This window comes from Numida meleagris, chromosome 12, assembly GCF_002078875.1.
Source record: "Numida meleagris isolate 19003 breed g44 Domestic line chromosome 12, NumMel1.0, whole genome shotgun sequence".
Lineage (NCBI taxonomy): Eukaryota > Metazoa > Chordata > Aves > Galliformes > Numididae > Numida > Numida meleagris.
In genome coordinates this window covers 16,370,352-16,391,712 of record NC_034420.1, presented here as the reverse complement: position 1 = coordinate 16,391,712, position 21,361 = coordinate 16,370,352, and the positions used below count along the sequence as shown (strand labels likewise).

Below are 21,361 nucleotides of genomic sequence, written 5' to 3'. Positions count from 1 at the left end.
GGGTCCGCGCTGCTGCCTGCGTGTTTCAAGCCACAAATGTCCTAAGCAGTATGATAATAAGTAGATATGCTACGGTCGCATCTACTGAATAGTACAGAGCCACTGTGCTCGCGGTGGCTTTACCCCAGTGCGCAGCTGAACTGCACCTCACCACTACTCCCCCAGCTCCGGGGAACAAGGGGCAAAAATACAATGGAAAAGGGCTCGAAGGTCAATAAAGACAAGAGAGATCGCCACCGGTTACCATCGTGGGCCACACAGTGTAGGAAGATGAATGCAATTTATTGCCTTCTGCTATCTGAATAGATCACTGAGAACTAAAAGCAAAATATAAACTCCTTTTGGAGCTGCAGGGATGCAGAGGAGCGGTGATAGGACGTTCCATCTGAACACAAGGAAGGACTTTACTCTGAGGGTGGCAGAGCCCTGGCACAAGCTGTCCAGGAGGGTGGGGAAATGTCCTTCTGTGGATGTATCCAAACACACCTGGATGCTTTCCTGTGCAACTGCTGTAGGGAACCTGTTTCAGCAGGGAGCTGGGACTAGATGATCTCCAGAGGTCCATTCCAACCCCTGCAATTCTATGATTCTGTGATAGGCTCCTGCTCTGCTCAGCCCAAGGCTGGCCAGGGCCTTGGGCCTGTGCTGGCAGCAAGGGATGAGCAAGGAGCCCCTGGTGCGCTGGAGGTGGCAGGCAATGGAGGGAAGCCTTGGGCTGTGCTTGACCTCTGGGCAGTGGCCTGACAGCTGGGCCTGCTTCTTTCCAGCAAACCAAAATGAAGCCATAGTCAAGGCCAGGCTCATAGTGCAAAGCCAAAATATCACCATAGCCAAGGCCAGGTCTAAGGTGCAAGGGCCAAATGTTGCCATGACTAAAGCCAGGTGCGTAGTGCAAGGCCAAAACACTGTCATGGTCAATGCCTGACGATGGTGCAAGGCTGAAATACTGCTATGGTCAATGCCTGATGATGGTGCAAGGCTGAAATGCTGCTATGGTCAAGTCCAGGTTGCTCACGGGGAGCTGGGAAGAGCAGCATGCTTCTTGTGTGGAAGAGTTTATTTTAGGCTTTTATTTTCATAACTTATGCATGCTAAGTTCATTTTTAATTACTTCTTTAAATATCCTTACACCAAGTGTTAAATTTAAGAGACTTTATTCTTTAACTACAATCCACACAGAAAGTAGGTTACACAATGCCAGCATATGTTTTATTCCAATAAAGACAGAAGTTACCAGGTGACAACAACTACATTTTTATATGTGCTTTAAGATATCCAATAAACCAGTGTCAGATCTTACGGATGATAAGAGGTTACACAGAGAGACCTGGGTAAACGTAGCAGAGGAGAAAGTTGAGGCACAGTGCAATCAGCAGGAGCCATCCAGTTCTGCTTCCCTCCCATCTTCGGGTCAGAGCTGTACATGCACCTCCCAGCTGAGATGAGCACACAGGTCCCACAGTGAGCCCCATCGAGTATCTGACACAGAAAACTCACTGAAGATTGCAGTGAAAGTCTTAGGTGGCTTACTGGAAATACATTTATTTTCTGCCAACAGCTACTAAGCCAATTCTGTTTTCTTCAGCCTTACAATTACAAATTTAGTAACTTGCCAGAAACTGGCACTGCTGCCTTCCAGATTCATCCCTGTCTGATTCTTCAGCAGACTGTTGCTCTTTGAGTTTCTTCAGAAATCCCTACTCAAGCCTGAGAAAATACAGTCAGAGGACTGAAATCCTCATCGCAAATGCTTCATCAGCTGAAGCAATCTCATTTTCTCATTCTGACTATGCTCAGACACACTAAGTCCTTATAACAACATCACACTCCTGTCAACAGTGCATTCCACTCTTGCATTTTTTTTAATCTGCTATTAAAAATACTAAAATATGACACTAGCTTTAGATCAATGGTAAAAGCAAGAAAAATGAGACCAATTAAAGCAAGGTATTTAAAAAACCACAATCCTCTTCCTTATTTAAAAAATGAAATCTAGGTTTAAGATACTACAAAGTTCAAGTATATAAAAATATTTACCTTTCAAAAATACCTAAGCCTACAATCACATAAAATAAGTATGAACTTAATATAAAAATCTTCATAAAAATACAGGCTACCTATATTTAACCAAGTCCTCAAACCTGTCCTACACCAATAGAAAGGTTTTGTTCAGAAATATAGTTATGCCTAAATAGTTATTCTACAGATTAACTTTGCAGTAAGTAAAATAAAGAATTAAATACTGCTGTCATTAAAGAAATTCCAGTTTGAGAAGGGATGAGAACATCAGGGCCATTGGCCTCATGGCACATTACATTTATGGCAAAAAGCATGACTGTAGAAAATTAATATAAAAGGAAGTAGTATTTCCAAATCCCAAAGAGCAGCTTGAGATGATTGCACAAGTTCCTTGCATTTAAACATTATAAACCTTTATAGTTGTGCTTGAACTTACAGGGAGATCCTCACTCCTGTGCCAAATGCCAGCACAAGACACACTGCCATGAACTCTCACATTAAGAGATGAGACAGTGTGCTTTTGTTGGCCCTGACACAATGTGAATCACCACTAAATGGTTTTATAGAAGATAAAAATCAGCCTACCCAGCCTGAGAGACTTTATGTGGCCGAGAAGTCCACGCACAACCAATAAATAGAAAAGTAAAAGGCATTAAACTTTTTTTCAGACTATGCAGTGTTCATAAAACAGTAGTAGCACAAATCTAAGCTCTACTACATTCAACTTTTCATCTCATCTAGCTTTGCTGAACTTTAAAAAAACACACGCAGAACCTGTAGGACTGGAAAAATAGAATACTGGCTTTGCTGGCAGCTTTTTTTGCTTTGGAAAAAAAAGGTAAAAAGAAGTATGGTCCCAAATTAGCCCTTTTCAGTTCTTAATATCTGCACATAAAAATCTCCCGTACAGAACATCAGATCTTTGCAAGTATCAAATCCCCTTTAAATTTGTAAATGGTACAAAGGTTTTTGTAGAGGCTTTCAAAACTGAGATGAGTTTTCTCTGAAGGTACAGCACAGTGTAGTATATATTCAAAGGGGAAATGAAATGCTTTGAAGAAGAACCACAAAAAGATACAGAAGTTGCTTACGTCAATATACTATGAGAAACCCAAAAGCTAAAACTGCAGAGCACGTTTGAACAGGATCACTTATTTGCTAAAGCCTATTTCTTCTGAAAGTGGGCATGGTCCATCAGAAGGAGGCCAGCAAGCTATAGGCCTAGCTCAGTCCTTGCACCCGAACGCTCATGAAGCCCAGTGACTTCAGCAGGCTCAGGCTTCATGAAAAAGCATCAGCTTATATAGGGACAAGTGGACCAGAAGTAGATCCCGGGTCATGGGAAACAAGCAACATCAAAAGCTACTCTGAGGCCTTGTTTAAAAGACACGTTCTTTCAGTGAAGCCTGTGTGCTTTGCTACAACTAAACTTGGATCCCACTTAGTATCAGGCTTCCGTTACAGATTTCAGATGAGGCTGGGATCTTTCCTTTAGAGATGTGTGAGATGTTCAAAGAGACATCCAGCTCCTCTTCCCCCAGTCAGTATGCACAGTGAGAGAAAACCACCACCATCACCTTTCCTACCTGCTTTTTTTCCTCTTAGCAGCTTTCACTGAGTACATAACTGAGTGCAGACATTGCTGTATTATTACTCCTCAAATCATGCTTAGCACATACTGACCTCTGTTTCTCAGCAGGGACTGGATCTGCTGACACACTCCAGGAATCAGAACACTGAATTACAAACTAAGAGCCCTATGGGAGCGAACAGCATCTGTTCAGAAAATAGGTACATAGGTACAGTAGCACAAGGGACAATAACTGCAGTGCCATAGCATTGGCTGTTGGGTTTTGTTCATTTTCCTGTGGCAGAAAATGCATTTTGAGATCTTGTTCTTTCAGCCCCTCTGAGAGTGTGTGTCCTTCTTCACAACGGTGTTATGAGAGTTTTAGGACTCTCCTCTGGATTCTTAATGCCAGTGGCTTTTTGCCCATTTCTGAAACTGAAAGCAAGTAAAAGATTGAGAAGGCACAGAACATTTTACAGAGTGAGGGCAGACACTGACTCCTCCAAATTAGCACTGCTAAAATAACCGTGTTACATTACCAAACTAAACACTGGAAAAAAAACGGTCTTCTCTGACTGTAATTCAGTTACTTCATTCTGTTTATGCAAGAAGTCTGCAAAGGGAATCTGGACATCAACTGCAGAGCTAAAAGCGACGTCAGATATATGAGAAGTCCCTAGCTGTGAAAAAGAGCAGCGTGCTCTTATCAGAGAACCTGACCTGAGAAATCTTTTTGCTCTGAAAGTACAGTGGCAGCTCCTTTACCAACTAAGGGTTAGCTGCAGGCAATTCCATGGTTTTTTTATTTTATTTTATTTTTTTGCTTTATAAGGGCAAATTCTTTTCACTCTCTCTCACAAAGCAGAACAGTGTCTATGCAGTTGTACTTTAGCTAATCCAATTTCCTTCTGCACTAGTTTCCCACTGACAGTAGTGGCTAGCAAGCACTGTTTCCACTGCATCAGCGCTATGATGCAGATTTCAGTGGGCATATTTGCTTAGGGTACCCAAAACAGCACCTGGTGGGGGTCAGCCTTTGTTTGTGAATGCCCACCTTCAAGCACGTTGGGCTCAGGTTCAGAGCTGCCTGTGGAATTAACAACAACAGATCTAAAGGGCACTCTGAAAGCTTTGATGTTTTGCAGTAGATCTGATGAAACATTTGCTCATTGTAAAAAGAGATTATGCACAAAGGAGTCCCGAATTCTTGTGAAGAATGGGATGAATGAAGGCCAGCTTACCATTTCACCTTCAGCATTTGTTCAAAGCTCTCAGGCAGAGCATTGCCATAGCTCTCAGGGAGAAACAGGGTGAGGATCCCTATCAGCACAGTCAGGCTTCCCATGACGATATATGGTAGGTATCTGTCGTAGGCACCTGGCAGAACATGGGACAGGAGAACGTCAATTATGTGGCCACCATCAATGAACCCGCACATAAAGTTTACATTTCAGACATCATTGCAATGCAGAATTAATTTGGAATAATGCAGCGAGGAGGTCAAATTCAGACTAATGGGCCATTAGTGGGGGGAATTCTTACATACTTTCCTTGTTGGAAGTGGAAGAAGCATCACTCTGCAGGGACAGACAAGAGGCTCTGACCTCGGTCTGCTCTGTTCCTGATTTAGGACATGAAAGCAGCGGCCCCTGCCAGCAGCCTGCAGCTAGTGCACCAGCGTTCAGGCAGAATGCAACACTTCCATCACGATAACACAGAACTTGAGAGATCTTTCAGTAAAGGGATTAGCTAGGAATTAAAGTAAGGCAGAGAAAGTACCAAACTGAACTTGACAGCTTCATTTTGTAGTTGGGATATAGCAGCACGCCTTCTAATGTGAGGAATAAGCTAGGGTTAAAATGAAGACCTCTGGGTATTTCACATTTAGAGCCAAAGTTTGTGATTTGATCTCCTCTGTGCTCATGAGCTGGACAAACTGCAAGGGCCTGACTGAGCTGTGGCAAATCTCAGCTGCTCACCAGTTTCTCCTAAAGCCTCCTAACATTTAGACAACTATTTTGATGACTGCAACAAGACTTTCTAAAGACAGAGCCTATGAGATCCTGTGAGAAAAAAGTAACAATAAAAGCTTATTCCTGTCTACATCTGTTACTGCCACTTACGCTGCAACAGAGACTGAAGACCCTCAGGAGCACCACAGCCATTCTGTCTCTTATTTTACATTTGTATTGCACAATATTCACACAGAGCTCAGAATGGGATGTTAAAGAGTGTCACAAAAACAACAAACCCTTTGAGGAATGAATACTTCTGTCATAGATCAAGACGTGAACATTAAGAAATAAAGCAAAATGAATGCCCAGGTGCCTGGCTTAGTAAAGAGCAGTGAACTCAGACCCAATGTGAGAGAAGGGACTCAAAGGACAGCAAATGGAGTGGGCTAACAGCTGAACCTGCACCTCAGAAGCTCAGGTAACTTCTGGGCAGTTATGCAGCTCAAGGCAAGAATGCAGGATAGCTCACCCAGGTAAACAAAGTAGGGAGCAATGATGCTGCCCAGCCTGGAAGCCGTGGACGTAGCTCCAACTGCCATGTTTCTGACCAGCGTTGGGTACAGCTCCACATTGTAGACATAAAGCATTGAAAATGCAGCTGTGATGCCAAATTTTCCAAGCATCACCAGGCAAACAGATAGGACATTGAGATCTGGAGGAGAAAGATAAAAATCGAGATTAGTAAACAACACTTTTTGCTCATTACTTGTATTTCTTTTAGCTCTCAAGGACTTTAGTGCTGTTTTTGGTGGTTGTTGTTGTTGTTTTTTTCCCCTAGAAGTTGCGTTGGATTTTCTGTTTTATTTTGTTTCTAATTCTGCCTATTAGTCCCACTTGGCTGCAGACTCCCAGCTGAGCTCACTGCAGAAGGGACACGTTATTGTGTACTTTTCAGTTTTTGGTTTTCTCCCAGTGAAAAGTCATTCTTGAAATTACACAGTAACAAAGCACAAGTGTAAATTCAACCCTAGTTTGCAAAATTCTGTGGAGATTTATACACAGTGAAGTCTGGGAGGCTTGCAGGATGGTTTCAGCCTCTCTGCATAACCAAATAAATCACAGTACGCTTTTGGCTGGTTCCCCTGGCCTATAAAAAGCTCAGAAATCTGACACAATAATTGAGAGCAGTGTGTGACTCAGCATATACATATGTATTATAAAAAAAAAAAATCACAACTAAAGCATCAATTTCACCTCAGATCCCAAATTTGATCACGGTTCCGAGTAATTTCACAGAACCGTTAGATAGAAGCATAAAATATGGTGATGTTTTATTTAATTGGATCTCATACCTGTAGGGACCAGCTTAATGAAGAGGACAACACCTCCACCTAAAAACAAGGTGCCAGATATGGAGTAGCGGCGAGGCAGGGAGCGTAGGAGCAGCCAGGCGATGACGTACGCCGGGACTTCGATGACCGCCGAGAGGAAGCAGTTGATGTAGGCATCGCCGTGCAAGTTTGGAGTGTTGAGGGAAAGGCCAAAGTAACCAACGGAAGTGAAAAACCTGAGAAAAGCAATCATACCAAATGATTCCCGAAACACTACGCTCTGAACACCTCCGGTGTTGCCTCAGAGGTTGCTACAAAAATCGGATGTCGCAAAGCATCGCCACGGGCATCGCGGCTCAGCCATCTCAGTGGCAGCCCCATCTTTCTAACTCTGCCATCCCTTCCAGTGACCACATCCACGGCAGCTTGCAGACCTCCGACTTCTCTGTCCTGCCTCCGCCTTCTACACCAAGTATGAGGCTTTGTGGAAGTCACTCACAAAGGCTTTTCCCTGCAATGGGCTCATTAACAGCACAAGGACACAAGACTAGGAAGCCTCCCATGCCAACTGTGGCACGCTCCACTGATGGGCTCTCCCACCCTCAGCAGTCTGCATACATCTGACTTTAATCTTCACAACAGAGCTGGACGTTCAGGTTTCAGACCTGCCCCCCTACAGCATACCGAGCGTGCTGGCCAGATCCCTCCTGTGGGGAAATAGGTACAGAAAGGGGCCACAGTTTGCCTACAATGCACTACTCGGTCCTCACTCCTTGTGGCTGCCCAGGCACCTCACAGGTAGGAAGAACACAAGCGCTGGCTTTGGTTTTGGTGCTTGTTATGCTACTGAGATGCTGCCTCTGCTTTGAGACATTTCTCTTCAAATAGAGGCTACAGAGATGGGAGCTTCTTAAAAAAAAATCACATAGGCTGTTACATATGGTTTCCTATCTGTTTTACACTGAGTTGAGGCTACACCTCTACACTTGTGTGCTAATGCAGCGCAGGTGCAGGGGCCATTGAGGGACATGTACCAGCCAAGGGCCATGTGTGGGCAAGCGCCAAGGCTGAAACTCATTATCTAAACTTGAGACATGTGCCCTCAAATCAGGTTGTTCTATTGCCTGGGTACTTTAGGAATACACATTTCCTTACCACAAAAGTAATGACATAATAGTAATAGTTGCAATGTTTCGGGTTCGAAATAGGTCCAGAAGGATAGCCTTCTGCTGCTGCTGAGGCTTCGAATCCTGCATCTGAAGGAAAAAGGAAAACAAAACCAAAAAAATTCCCACACACCTCAGAGCACAACAACCCTTGCATACCAATAGCTTGGGCAGTAGGAAGTTACGACTGCACTGGGATAACGGGTCAGCCCAAGTCCTTAGTGGAGCTGGCCTCTGCACCAGCAGCACTCCATGGTGGCTTGAGTTTTTGGGTAAAAAAAGGCAGCGCTTGGGACTGAGCTGCAGTGCATGCACAAATTAGCTGACCAGAAAGCCGCATTAACACTTCCTCAAGGATCTAACACAGTCCTTCCAGGAGCAACCTCATGAGCGAAGGCATTTTTTCTGTGCATGTGCACTGATGCACTCAGCTCTCTTCTGCTCATCTTTCAAAAGGGTGGAAGACAAATGCACAACACCGCCCAGTACAGCTGCCTGCTGCCAGCAGGGGATGGAGACTGATGCTAGGTCTCAGCACAGAGGCCAGGTTGAGCCAGGCTGCACCCTGCTGGGACATGGAGCAGCCCGAGCAGAGGTCAGTGCTGGCAGCCAGGCTTCCACCCAGCCCCAGAGCGAAGATGAACCGCCCTGACCCTCCTATGGGGCTCCCCAAGATTTCCCTTTCCTAGGAAGGGACGATGGTTTCTGACGAACATCTTTACAGTAGCATTTGAACACTTCAGTGGTAGGCTTCAGGTGCAGATATCATCCTCAGGCTGCTGTGGACAGGCTCTTGGGATGCAAGGTTCCCACGAAGTGAGCACAGCTGAGCTGCCGCTTGGTCCCAAAAATGCACAGTGATGAGCTGCACTCAGCCCCTGGAGCCTGAAAGGTCACATCCAGGACGAAGGACAACTGGGAAGTGAGGATAATGCTTCCATGGTGCACATAGCTTCCCACAGATGGAACATACACCTGAATTTACAGCACCACAGATGTTTGGAAAAGAGCTCTTCAGCAGCTCAGCCAAAATTTAAGCATGATAAATTGGTGCTGCCAACCAGAGGGGCAGCGTGCAGCATTTCGCTCCAAGTATCACAAGGGATGTGTGGTGCTTTGATCTTGCTGTACCAGGAGATGTCAGTAGACACAATGCAGGTGCTGGTGAGATGCAGAAATTCAGACCCAACACAGACCCACGGTCACCATCAGCTCAGCCTGGGTTCTTTCTGAGTCTTCAGGAGCTCCAGAGTGGGACAAAGCTCCTGTAGGGAGGCAGGCACGAAACCCAGCTGTGTCACAGCTGTGAGCAGTTCCTTGGCTTTCTCCTTTTAACCAAAAAATATGAAATACAAGAAAAAAAACAGGCTTGCAGAAGAGCTTAACGTGATTCAGTGCCTTCACCCTAGTCACATGCTTTAAGAGCAGCTCTAGCACATGCTGCTCCGTGCAACGGAAGCATCCCTGGGGCCGCAACGACCCTGCACACGTGGATGTGGACTTAGCGCTCACGTGCAGCCCATTGAAGGGCCGTAGTTAAAATGCAAACAGCTGACACTGCCCCAAGCTGGAATGGGGTCAAAGTTGTCCTCCTCAGGCCTCCTTGGTGCCCCCAGGGTGAAGCAAGCTGGGTCACCCTTGCTCTGAAAACCACAACCAACTTCTGCTGAAAAAGAGTTTTACTTGTAAAAAGCAAACCAAGAAGTGAGCCCTGTGGCTGCTTGACTTGAACCTGCTGCCCCAACACTTACCTGAGGCCAGCAGCCCTGCCAGCCTCTGGGAGCTGCGGCTGGAAGCCAGTTCTGCTCTGCCAGTTTACAACAAGCCAAAAGTGATAGGATGCGTGACACATACCTCGGCGGCATCAAAAAGCACGGCTGGGGCTGGGGTGTTGTTTATTTTTGCAGCCTTTCGGATAATAACTTCTGCCTCTTTATATCTTCCCTGGGAGATCAGCCACCGAGGGGACTCAGGAATGATCCTGCAATGAGTTTCAGAACAAATGACTCAACGCTTTTCACCAAAGTAAGGCATCATTAAAACCACATGGGTGCTCTGTATGAGCAATGCTCTCATCTCATAGTCAGCAGAGAAGCACGTGGGCAATGCAACCTATCCCGTCGGGACCAGGGGAGGACTCAGGCACTTGGGACATGCGTGTCCTTGTGCTGAAGCAGAAGCGTGGGCACTTCTCCCTGGGAGCTGCTTTTGGTGCTGCTAGAACACTGCTGTCCCCCAGCAAGCTGCACAGTTACTGCACAGACAGCAAGGATGGGGGCAGCTCAACCGAGGCTTAGCAAAATTATTCTCAGGAAATTGCATACAGTGTGGGAATGCTTTAAATGTGCAGAGGGTGCATTTAAATGCTCTGTGTCATAGGAATCTTATGTACAAAACAATTCCACCATGAATCTGATGCGGGCTCTCCTAGGCAAAGACAGTGGCCGTGTCCCTGTGCAGAGCTGATGGCAGTTTCTAATCAATTCCAGACCTGTGCTGAGTGAATTAACACCAAACACAGGACAGATGGTCTCACCTTTCCTTAACTAAACCCTCTGACCCTTCCAACCCAAGCCATTCCGTGCTTCTATAATTTACCAAGCAGCTCCCCAAAGGGCTAACCCATATCCTGGCTTTGATTGCCACATGATTTCTATCTCCACCGCATTAGCTACAGACTGAAAGCGCGCCCATGGCAATCTTCTGCATGCTTTGATGGAGATTCCCACCAAACTGCAGAGCAGGACTCTGAAGCCATGCCTTAGGGACATATTTCACATGCCTCACAGTGCCTATCCCATAGCAGAAATCTGAAGGCTTGCATACAAAACCAACATCCCCATCAAGCAGCAGTTTGGGACAGAGGAAAATGCAACTGTGGTGAAGGACTCTGAGACATTTCAAGTTAAATGAGCAAAATAACCCTCAGGGGAGGACTGGACCATGTAGCACAATGCGCTGCTGGCCTTCTGCTGAGACTGCACCACCCAGAGACAGTTGAATCCTCATTAAGAATGGCTTAAAGGAAAAAGCATGGAGGAAAAGTTAAATCGAATCACTGAGCAATACCACAGGGTAAGCTGTGAGGTGATGAGCAGTGCCTGGAGGCAGAAGGCAAGCAGAAGATTTCCAAGCTGCTCTGGAAGCTGGTGAAAAAAAAAAACAACCCCATGGCAGCATCAGGATCAGCAGGCAGTTAGCAGGGCCTAGAACTGGCCAAAAACAAAACAAACAAAAAAAAAAAGAACCAACAAAGAAAACATCCCCCCCAAACCCCACCTCGAAGCGAATCCCTCCACATGGGGAAAACAAAAGCCAAGAGAAGGGGAAGAGGTGCCCGGGACATCCTGCACTCACCACCAGAGCGGAACGCAGAGCAGCCCCGGGAGGGTGAGCGCCAGCAGCAGCATCCGCCAGTCTCTGATGAAGTAAGCAAACAGGGGCAGCAACATGTAGCCAATTGCAAAAAATATGCAAACTCCTAACGTAGAGAATATAATACGAACTGATTTGCCAAGAATTTCTGTTCCTGTTTAAAACAAGGGAGGTTGGATTAGCATTTTAACTCTTTCTTGTCAATCACGACTACATACTTTACTGCATTTACAAAGAGATAAGCTGAACAACGTTAGAAAAGAGCAGTTCCTCTTGTATGGCACTTCAGTGGACACTGCCAAGGAGTAATGGTGTGGTCCCTATGTTTTTGCCATTGGCGCTCACAGATCTAATAGAGGGTTCAGAGCCCTGTGGATCACCAAGCCCTCCTCTACTGCAAATTAAAAAAGAAACAGCTGATAGTGTCTTTTAATGAAGTCCTCCTGTTAACATCTCCCAGAGTTCAAATGAGTTGGGAACAGAACTAAAGGTTGCCACGTGGAAATGTGCAATGAAATGTGAAGGCTCTGAGCTTTGCTCCCAGCTGATGGGAACTACGGAGCCCCAGTGGCAGCTGATGCCCCCCGCAGCAGCCAGAGGTGTGTATGAAGGTGAATGACCTCTCCTTGGGGAATGGACTGAGCAGAGAGCACCTGAATTACCTTTGTTAGCCTCATATCTAAAATACGGAGTTCCACAGCTGTTCGTTAAGCCCAGCCCTGGGTGGGCTGCAGGAGCTATTTGCTCTGCATTGCTCAGTGCTGGGGAGCTCAGCCCCCTTCCCAGAGCTTTCTGCCCTTGGGTTTGGGGTTTCCCAGCCGACAGGTTCCCTGCCCCCCGTACCACTGCCAGCGGGGCCACCTGCAGCACAACCAGTTTGGGGTTAAGTAATTCGTTGCTGAAGGAAAACCAGTCTGTGGGTGGGAACCACTGCTGCTTTATCTCTGGGAACAGAAGGTTGTGCTGCCAGCAGCACGCCGTGGCTGCAGGGCATGGAATGCAAGGACAGCATCTCCTGATAGCGCTCCTGCCCTGCAACCAGCATCACCGCATGGCAGCAGATGGCAAGAGCTGTGTGACACAGCCTAGGACCATTGCAACACCAGCAATGAAAACTGGGGATGTCATAAACCTTCTCTGGAGGTGCCCAAGGCCATGGATAGGTCCCAAGCAGCCTGAGCTGGTGGGGAGCAGCCAGCCCACGGCAGGGGTGGGGCTGGGAGGGGTGTAAGGTGCCTTCCAACCCAACCATCCATTGATTCTATGGTAAATGTTATTTTAAAATAGATGGTTTGTGGCACTACCAAGCCAGTATGAGCTGACAACTTTCAGCTACAGTTCTCTTCTGCCTCTCATCTGCCCTCGTTCGCCCAGCCAGGAAATAGCAATTCTGGGCTGACACCAGCATGCATTCACAAACCAGTGTTGTTTTACAGCCTCAGCACCTGAACACAGCCCTACCAGGAGCTGCAGCAGCACCCCAAAGCTGTGGCTCCACAGCCACAGCACTGCCCTGTGTTCCTTGTGAAAATCCATAGGGATTTTGTGGCCACCCAGGGCCCACAGCCACAGCTACACAGCCATCAGGGTCACTTGTGCTGCCTGGAGCCCCCAGCTCGGTACTGGCAGCTTCCCATGGTGAATGCAAGATAATGGATGCGGGGTTATGCTGGTAGCCCCAAACCGGCCCCAGCCAACCCCTTCATGGTCCCAAATGTCACAGCATGAGGGACAAAGCCAACCTCAGGATGGAGGGAGGTGATGGCAACCACGCAGGATGTGATGCTGCATGAGGAGCATGGCTACGTGTTGTCCACGGCATTGCTGCTCTGCTTCGAGGTTCTGCTGCTCAGCACCGAGATGTGCAGATCCCTCTGCTACAGGGGCTGGGCAGGGAGGAGCCCAAAATGCTGCTGCTGCCAGCCCTGTTCCTGCTGATAGCAGCCCTGAGCCTCCCTCCATCTCTTCCCCTAAACAGGACACAAATGGGTGGTTGTGTTGAAGTTTGCTGCACTCGTCTTTTTCTCTAGGCCTGCAGAAAGCACAGGCTCTAGCTAATTATTTGAAGAGATTCCTTAGGGCATCCAGGAGAAAAAAAAACATACTGGCCTAAATTAGAAACTGTACCAACAAGGATTTAGCGCTGTCTCTAATTAAGGGCAGATTGAGAAGAAAAAAAATAGTACATTAAGCAAGCACTTCAATCTAATGCAGATCGATTCCTACCCAGTATGAAGGCCACCACGTAGTTAGAGATCTGCCCCATGCCCACTATGAGGAAGAGCACTGTGAACATCTCCCAGCTGGTGGAGAAGATCTGCAGGAAGCTGAAGCCGGTCTGCACTGCCATGGTCAAGAAGAGGATGCTCTTCCTGCCGAACCTGGGGAAGGACAAAGACAGGGTTGGAAGAACGGGATCTAGCTGTGGTGCAGGGCTATACAGAAACATGTAGGGGAGCATCCAACCTCAGGTGGCACAGATTAGCTGAAGGCTGGTTGATTTTCCTGAGTTTTGTTTATTTCCTTAAGAACTGAAAGATGTAAAATTTCCAAGACTCAGGAAATAAGAAAATAATTTAAGAGCAGAAACTTCAGGGAGCCACTAGGCAGGGACTAGGGAGACCAGACCACAGCGTGTCAGTGAGAAAAACACTAAATGGCAAGCAACACAGACCAAAGTTAGGAAATGATGGACATTAGGATGCTGCTGAGATAACTGTCTAATGCCAGCTGTATTTTTTTTTATTTTTTTTATGTTTACACGCTTGGATGGCATCAGATCACCGCTGGTCATTTACAGACTATCTTTTTATTTTCCTCTGGGATACACTTACATCATTTCCAACAAACCATTCCATCCAACCCCCATCCCATCCCAGCCAACAAATACGCAGAGCTTCTGTTCAAAGCGTGGAAGCAGTGGACTTCAATCAATGTGTGACAACAAATGAGATCTTCTGAACCACCGAAAAACAACGGACAAAGAAACAGTCTGGGGAGGCAGTAAACACCACCCCATCAACCTGCAAAGCTGCTGCAGAGATCAGCTGTTAGCATCCAAATGCATGCAAATTCCAGCAATCTTAGGCACAAAATGTGGAACTTTTAAAGAAGCTAAAGCAGATTTTGATTGACATACAGAGAACTGGGTGTTAAGCTTCCTTATTGATCCTACAGCCTCCAGCTGGGGCTGTTCCTGGACTCTGCCCTGCTCTGAGCAGTGCTGGTGACATTACCTGTCCGAGAGCTGCCCTGAGATGAAGGAGCCGATGAGGACGCCCACGAAGAACAGGGAGGTGGTCAGCGGCACTTTCCAGTCATCCTCACACACCAGGTTCCACTGCAAGAGAAGGGCCCACACTCAGCCTCTGCCCCTCAAGCAGAGGAACATTTGCTTCCCAAGAATGTGCCCATTTCCATGTAATTTGGGTGAATTCCCCCATCCCCTGTGCCGGGACACCGAGGTCTCAGCTGTCTGTGTCCATGGGGCTGCCTGCATCCAGATCTGTGTCATAGAACCATGGAATCATTATGGTTGGAAAAGACCTCTAAGATCACCAAGTCCACCCCCAGCCCATCCCCCCATGCTCACTAACCGTGCTCTCAGGTCCTCTGCCCCATGGGTTTGACAGAACGTATGTGAGAGCATGCACGGAACAAACTCTATTTTCTCACACAGATGGTTTTGCACATTCCCTTTCCCCTGCAGCCTGCAGGTGCTCATTGCTCACCCTTGCAGCTGGGATGAGGCTTGGGACGGGAGCCAGCGTGGAAACTTCCACCCAGCACCCACACAGAGCTTAACAAAAAAAATCAGAAGAGCAGCCCCAGTCAGGGCACACCTATGGGGTGCTGCAGAACTTCAAATGGGTCCGGCACAGATTAGACAAATGCACCGTGAAGGCAGGCTGATCAGCTCCAGATCAAAGTGCAGCATAATTTCAGTAATTAGCCTTGCAATCAAGAGCAGAGATACTGCCTCTGCCAGGACTTGTCCTTCAGAGCGGAACCAGGGGGTGTGCCTCAAGCCCTTCAATCTGATCAGTACCTAAAAGAAAGCATCTTGTCCCTCCTGGAAGGGAGGGGTGGGTAGGCACGAGCCAGGTCTGAGTGCTCATCTGTGATTATCTTAATTGTACTTGATAAGATGGAGGGGAAGGGTAGGCCAGCAAGGCTCTGACACTTGCAGGGATCATAGAATCATGGAATATCCCGAGCTGGAAGGGACCCATAAGGATCATTGTCTCAAGTTCCTGAAATGTAGGAGTAGGGATGCTGCTCTTGCAAAGTGTACGCTGGGGTCTGTGGCACTTATCAAAGGGAACGGAGGGTTCTGTAAACCTGGTGGAAATCAAGCCCCGTATTAAAAACAAAGCAAAACTCAGCTTCAGGAAATGGGACATTAAGAGTTTCTTGAGGAAAAAAAATGAACAAAAGCAAAAGAATGGCAGCAGGAGGGCTGCCCCTGCATGGTGCGAGTTTGGGCTCCCTGGGCCTCAACCCTGGGACAGCACTGTGCCACTGTGCTGCGTCCTCCTGCGACCTCCCAGCACCAAGATTTCCAAGGAAGAGTTCCTGCAGGATGTTCCTAGAAAAGCCAAGAGGACAGGGAACAAGGGAGAAGGGTTCCAAGTTGCCATGTCCTGACTTGCCTAACTTTGTGCAGTCAGCAAATAGCATGGTGCCAGAATGGGCAGCCAACACAGAGCATTACTCAGGACGTGAAAATGTGACACTCAATAAATAGATTGGGTTGGGGCAGCCGTCCCCAGTGACCCTCACTCACTCTGGCTGCAGGCTTGCATTAGACACCAGGGTGCTGATTTGGGGGCACCAAGAGGCTTCCCAACAGCCCTGCTGGGGGGCTGCATGGACTCAGCCCATGGGCTGGCAATGAAGCCCCATGATTAACACTTGTCACTATTTAATCACAGAATCGTTGAGGTTGGAAAAGACCACTCAGATCCCCAAGCCCAAACCCAACCCACCCCACCATGCCCACTGACTGTTTCCCCCAGTGCCACATCCCCACGGTTCCAGAACACCCCCAGGGACGGTGACTCCCCCATTCCCTGGGCAGCCTGTACCAGCACCTGACCCTAATATCCATCCAAACTGAACCTGCTCTGGTGCAATGTGAGGCCATCACCTCTTGTCCTAAAAGGACAGCAGCCCGGTGCCTGCTTCTGCACTGCTGGGTGGGAGCTGAGGAGGGGTCAGCGCTTCCAAAATGCCTGCACCAAGCCAAAGGCACCAGCTGAAGGCACTGCACTGATCCTGTGTTCCCCAGTGCCTAACACCTCCCACCAGCTGCCCCATGGCAGACTACACAGACAGCAGGAATTAACGGCACCGGCTCAAAGCCCTTAACATCTGCGGGCTGCAGTACGCAGCATGCAGCAGCTGGTGGTGGGCTGGGATTTCTGTCTAAAAGAACTCAGTGCGTTTGACAACCAGAAAACACACGAACACAACCAAACCCATGGGCCCCGAGCACACCTGGGGCTGCTGAGCGGAGCGGTGCCGCTGATGGGGCTGCCTGCACCCAGCAACCTGGAGCTGCACCACACACAGCCATGGTGTCCAAACGGCCTTTGCTGGATTAATTATCCATTAACCAGCAAATAAGTAATACTGTAATGTCCCTGGCCAAGTGTACTGCGGAGCAAAGTTCAGGTAAGCTTCCAAGCTGTTACCACCAGGAATAAAAGCTGGTCAAGATCACACCACCGTTACCACACTGACAGGCTCCTTCCTATCGTACTGGCCCCGTTATCTCTTTTTACCTCATTGTTTTTGACACATTCACTTCTCTGTCATCTCTGTTTTCAGACCAGTCTTATGACTGAGCCTGGGATGCTCTGCCCCAGGAGATTTGCACATCCCCACACAGCTCCAGCACGGAGCTGGCATCCCCAAGCCTGCTCCTTTCTAGCAGCAGTAACTGGATTTGATGCAACTCACTGAATCAAACACAACCTCCAGCGCTTCATCCTGTGCCATCCAATTCTGCTCCTCTGCTGAGGATGGTTTTGCAGGGAGCCTGCCTGATGGCGTGCCCAGGCTTGTCTTTGTGAACACAGACAGAAATACTGGGCACAAAAATCAGCATCACAAGTTTAACCAAACTGCTCCTTTTCATGGTTTCATCACTGCCTGCTTTCCTTGTTTCAAAACCGAACCCCAAATCTTTCCCACATGTTCATGCCGTTCTGAACACAACAAGAATCCTTCTCCATCTGGCCAACAGATGGGAACCCAGCTCTCGATTTCCACTGAAACTGACTGTGCTCTGCCCCCTCGGGTGTGCCCCAGGTCCCCATGGCAAACCCCACAGTGAGTACTGGGGGCTGAGCACACCTGGGGCTGCCGTCCTCTCCCCATGTCCTGCTGCCACTTTCTCCTCTTGCACACATCAGTGTCCCCATGCCCCTGGCACAGCCCCACAGCCATGCGCTCCTGGCAGGAACTTTCCTGGCCATGCAGCCCTGCTGAGTCACCAGGGCTGCAGCCGGTGCCAACCACTCCTGCCCACACCCCAAGCACAAGCCATGGGCTGCACGAGTGGGACGTGACCCTGTGGCACCAGCAGGGTTAATGCTGGCACCACTAAGTGCAACCAGGGCAGAATCCAGATCTCCACAGCCGTGTACGAACATAGCATGGGCTCAAAGCTGCAACGGCCTCAGTCTGTATGAGATGCTCTGTCCCCTCCGAGGCCACTTGGAGCCGTCCTGGCTGGGGACGCTATGTGACACTGCCCATCCTGGGGCACGTGGGGCCATCAGCAGCCAAACGCCAGTGTGGGCTGAGCCCATTATTGCCATCACCCTCTGATACAACACCGAAGAGCACAGCAGCTTTTGGGGCATCGTGTTGTGCTCTATCACAACTCATCACAAGAAGAGGCATAGAGTTCATCTACACCAAAACCCCAAAGAAGTGCTCCTGTGGCTGTCACCACCGATGTCCCCGTGTCCCCATGCAGATGATGGCATTGCACAGGCTTAAAATCAAATTGAGCAGCTTGGCCATAGGCTCACAGCTTGGAGCCATCTCCCAGCTGGGTCACTGCCCACAGGGCTCCCAGCCACCAAAGTCCCGTGCTCTGTGTCCCTTGGCGGTGGCGGTGTCCCCCTGCCAAGAAGCGAATCGATGAGAATTTGCCAGGACGCTCAGCGTGCCAGCAGGGGGAAAGCAGCAGGAGGAAACAGCAGGGAGAAACCATCACGCTTCTATTTTCAGCCTCCCTGCCACAGAAAATCCTTCTCCAAACAAACCAAGCTGGCGTTCGAGCTGAAAACACTCAGCGATAACACGGACCGCTGCTGAGCTCCAGCTCACCTCCCCCAGAGCATCACCTCTGCCCCAGCCCTTCTCTCAGGCATCCGATGCATTCCCTCAGGAATTTGCCCTGCGGGAGGTAAGGGGAGGGGAGCCGCCTCCTCTGTGCCCGCTGTGTCCGGGGACCCCGCGTCCCCTCCGTGCCCCCGGGGGAGCGCACCGCACCGCACCCGCGCACCTCGGTGACGATGGTGGAGAGGTACACGTCGCGGCTGTACTCCCAGCCGTCCAGGCACGGCTCCTGCTCCAGCTCCGCCAGCTGCACGTCGGAGCCGGGCCGCAGCCCCAGCGCCGAGAGGTTGGCGAGCACGGCCAGGCGGTAGCGCCGGCAGCGGCTCGGCTCCGTGTGTCCGCCGCGCAGCTCCAGCGGGATGCTGGCGTTCCGCCACTCCTCGCTCAGGTTGGCTGCGGGCGGCACAGCGCAGCGGTGCTCGGGGGTACCGGCAAGAAACACGGCCGACATCCCATTGAAGCCGTTGGGGATGATGCTGGCGCTGAGCAGGAAGAAGACGAGGCGCTGGAAGCGGCCCCACTCGCCCAGGAACGCGGTCACCTCGTCGTAGTCCCGCATGGCGCCGCGCAGATCTGCGCGGATCTCCGCGCCTCTGCGCGCCCCGTGCGGAGCGGCTCCGCCCCGGCCCGGCCCCGAGGGGCGGTGCGTCCCGTTCCGGGCATCCGCTCCACCGCCCCCCGAGCCGCTGCGGGAGCGCAGAGCAGTGCCCCGGCGCTGGGAGCAGCCGCACCGCCCCGGTCCGCGCCTCGCGGCCGCGCTCTGAGCACCGGCCGGTTCCGTCACTGCCGGCAGAACGCAGTGCGGAGCTCTGGGGGCGGCGGTGCGGGGCGGGCGTGTGCCACCGCAGAGGCAGCTGGGCAGAGTCCAACGCAGAAATACGTAGGTTGCTCTGAAGGTAATGCTGCCTATTTATTTCCGTGGAAATTACAACAGCGGCAGAGAGCACGGTAGCACTATTTGATAGAGCAGGTTGTCAGCTACAAAGCAGTTTTTCAACAGTCACCACCATTAGCTGTGCATTTTTGGCAGTGATGAGCACGAGATGCATGCCGCGCTCTTACAAATCCGCACCAGTGGAGGTGACCCGCTGTTTCACGGATGCTACAATGATGTCATTGCTAGGAAAATGTTGCCCACGCAGTCCATCTTCCACTGTGCCAGCATCCACTGTTTGGTCTCCATAAACATTCAGCAAGCGTCGATGAATGTCAGCGTGTGGGGAGGTTCAGCCCCCATGGCCGCACCGCCAACATCCACTGTTGTGAGCCCACGTAATAAAATAGGAGGCATTACTTTCGGAGCACACAAGGAGGTCTGTGGGGGGATGGGTGCCGTGATGGCAGAGCCGTGGGCAGCGCAAGGCTGGGAGCAGCAGGGCCTTGACCTGGAGCATCCCCGCTGAGACACAGGCAGAGCAGCTCTGGGAGCAGAGCCCTCCTGTGCAGCGGAGGGGGGGGAAACAGCCACAGCTTCAGACACTGCATGTGCTCACCCCCCCCGGGAGGTGTCATCCCCTGCAGCACGATGTTTATTTCCAGCGCTGCTCACTGCACATCACACACGAGGTCAGCGGTGTCCGCTCAGAGGGCTCCTGCAGCAGCTCCTGCGCCAGTTCCTATCCGCTGGCTGCTGCTGCACAGCACGTGATGCTGCAGTAGGACCTGCAGATAGCTGCGAGGCCATGCAGGGAATTTGAGCAACACTGTCATCATCTCCTGAAATAACTCACAGGACACTCAGAAACACGGCAGTGTTTGAAATGCTCTCAGCACTCGAACTGTTTCATATCGCTGCTCTGTTCCAGGTTCCTCTGATGCTTGTGACGTTGGTGTGAGCTGCAGAGCCTTCCCTGGGGGACACCAAAACATCCATGCACTGTGCTGGGCAGCCCTGGGAGCTCTGGTTTGGGGCTGTCCTCTTATCGGTGCTGGCACAGCACTGGGCACGCGTGGGACATGATCAGCCAGGAGGGAAAGCGGGGCTGTGATGTGGGCAGAGGGAAGGCAGCAGGAGGACGCAGCTCCAATTTGCAGTGCTCTCCCAGGGAGTGTGGGCTGCTCGCTGCTGCTGCACACGTGCTGGGAGGCTGTGAGCTGCTGCAAGGGGCCGACCCCAAGGATAGCAGAAAGTGCGGCAGCGAGCAGCAAGCCCCCCACCTGAGCATTGCCTGAATCCTCCTGCCCGGGGCGTTGCTTTGTTGTTGCCTTTATTTTAAAGATGCATCCTGGGAACAACGTGCAGGAGAACACAGCTCGCTGGGGTGGTATCTCGGCAGCAGTGACAGTCAGAGGTGGAGGCTCCAAAACCAGCGGTGCAGCGCCAGGAGCGCTCTGCAGCAGTGCCTGGGCGGGAGAAGCAGATGGCAGCATTGATCCGGGCCAGGCAGAGAGCTGCAAGCCAGGATTAGAGATGGGAGATGATGTCATGCAGCAAAAGACCGGGACTCCTCTTGCCTGCAGAGGGGCTGCCGGGGACGGCTCGTGCGCTCCTGAGCCACTGCTTGGCCAAAGGTGGTCACAGTGATAAGAGCGAGCAGGGCTCCACGGGGGGATCAGGGCACGCAGATGGGCAGCCCCATTCCTTAACGG

At 50.1% G+C, this 21,361-nt stretch overlaps 1 protein-coding gene across 3 annotated transcripts in view; it reads right to left on the bottom strand.

The window, feature by feature from the left end:
• Positions 1–19,411, bottom strand: part of LOC110405403 (solute carrier family 22 member 4-like) — a 41,647-nt gene extending 22,236 nt beyond the window's left edge. Inside the window, exons 1-10 of one of the 3 annotated variants that reach the window (XM_021410671.1) lie at positions 18,939–19,402; positions 14,653–14,756; positions 13,643–13,797; positions 11,399–11,570; positions 9,896–10,022; positions 8,031–8,131; positions 6,897–7,111; positions 6,074–6,256; positions 4,831–4,966; positions 1,138–4,024 (exon numbers count right to left, since the gene is read on the bottom strand). In XM_021410671.1, the coding sequence (XP_021266346.1) occupies positions 3,949–4,024; positions 4,831–4,966; positions 6,074–6,256; positions 6,897–7,111; positions 8,031–8,131; positions 9,896–10,022; positions 11,399–11,570; positions 13,643–13,797; positions 14,653–14,756; positions 18,939–19,331 (1,662 nt within the window). In that variant the 5' untranslated portion in view covers positions 19,332–19,402 and the 3' untranslated portion in view covers positions 1,138–3,948. Of the gene's footprint in view, positions 1–1,137; positions 4,025–4,830; positions 4,967–6,073; positions 6,257–6,896; positions 7,112–8,030; positions 8,132–9,895; positions 10,023–11,398; positions 11,571–13,642; positions 13,798–14,652; positions 14,757–18,938 lie in introns of those variants that run through there. The other 2 variants (XM_021410669.1, XM_021410670.1) reach the window with 2 other exon arrangements.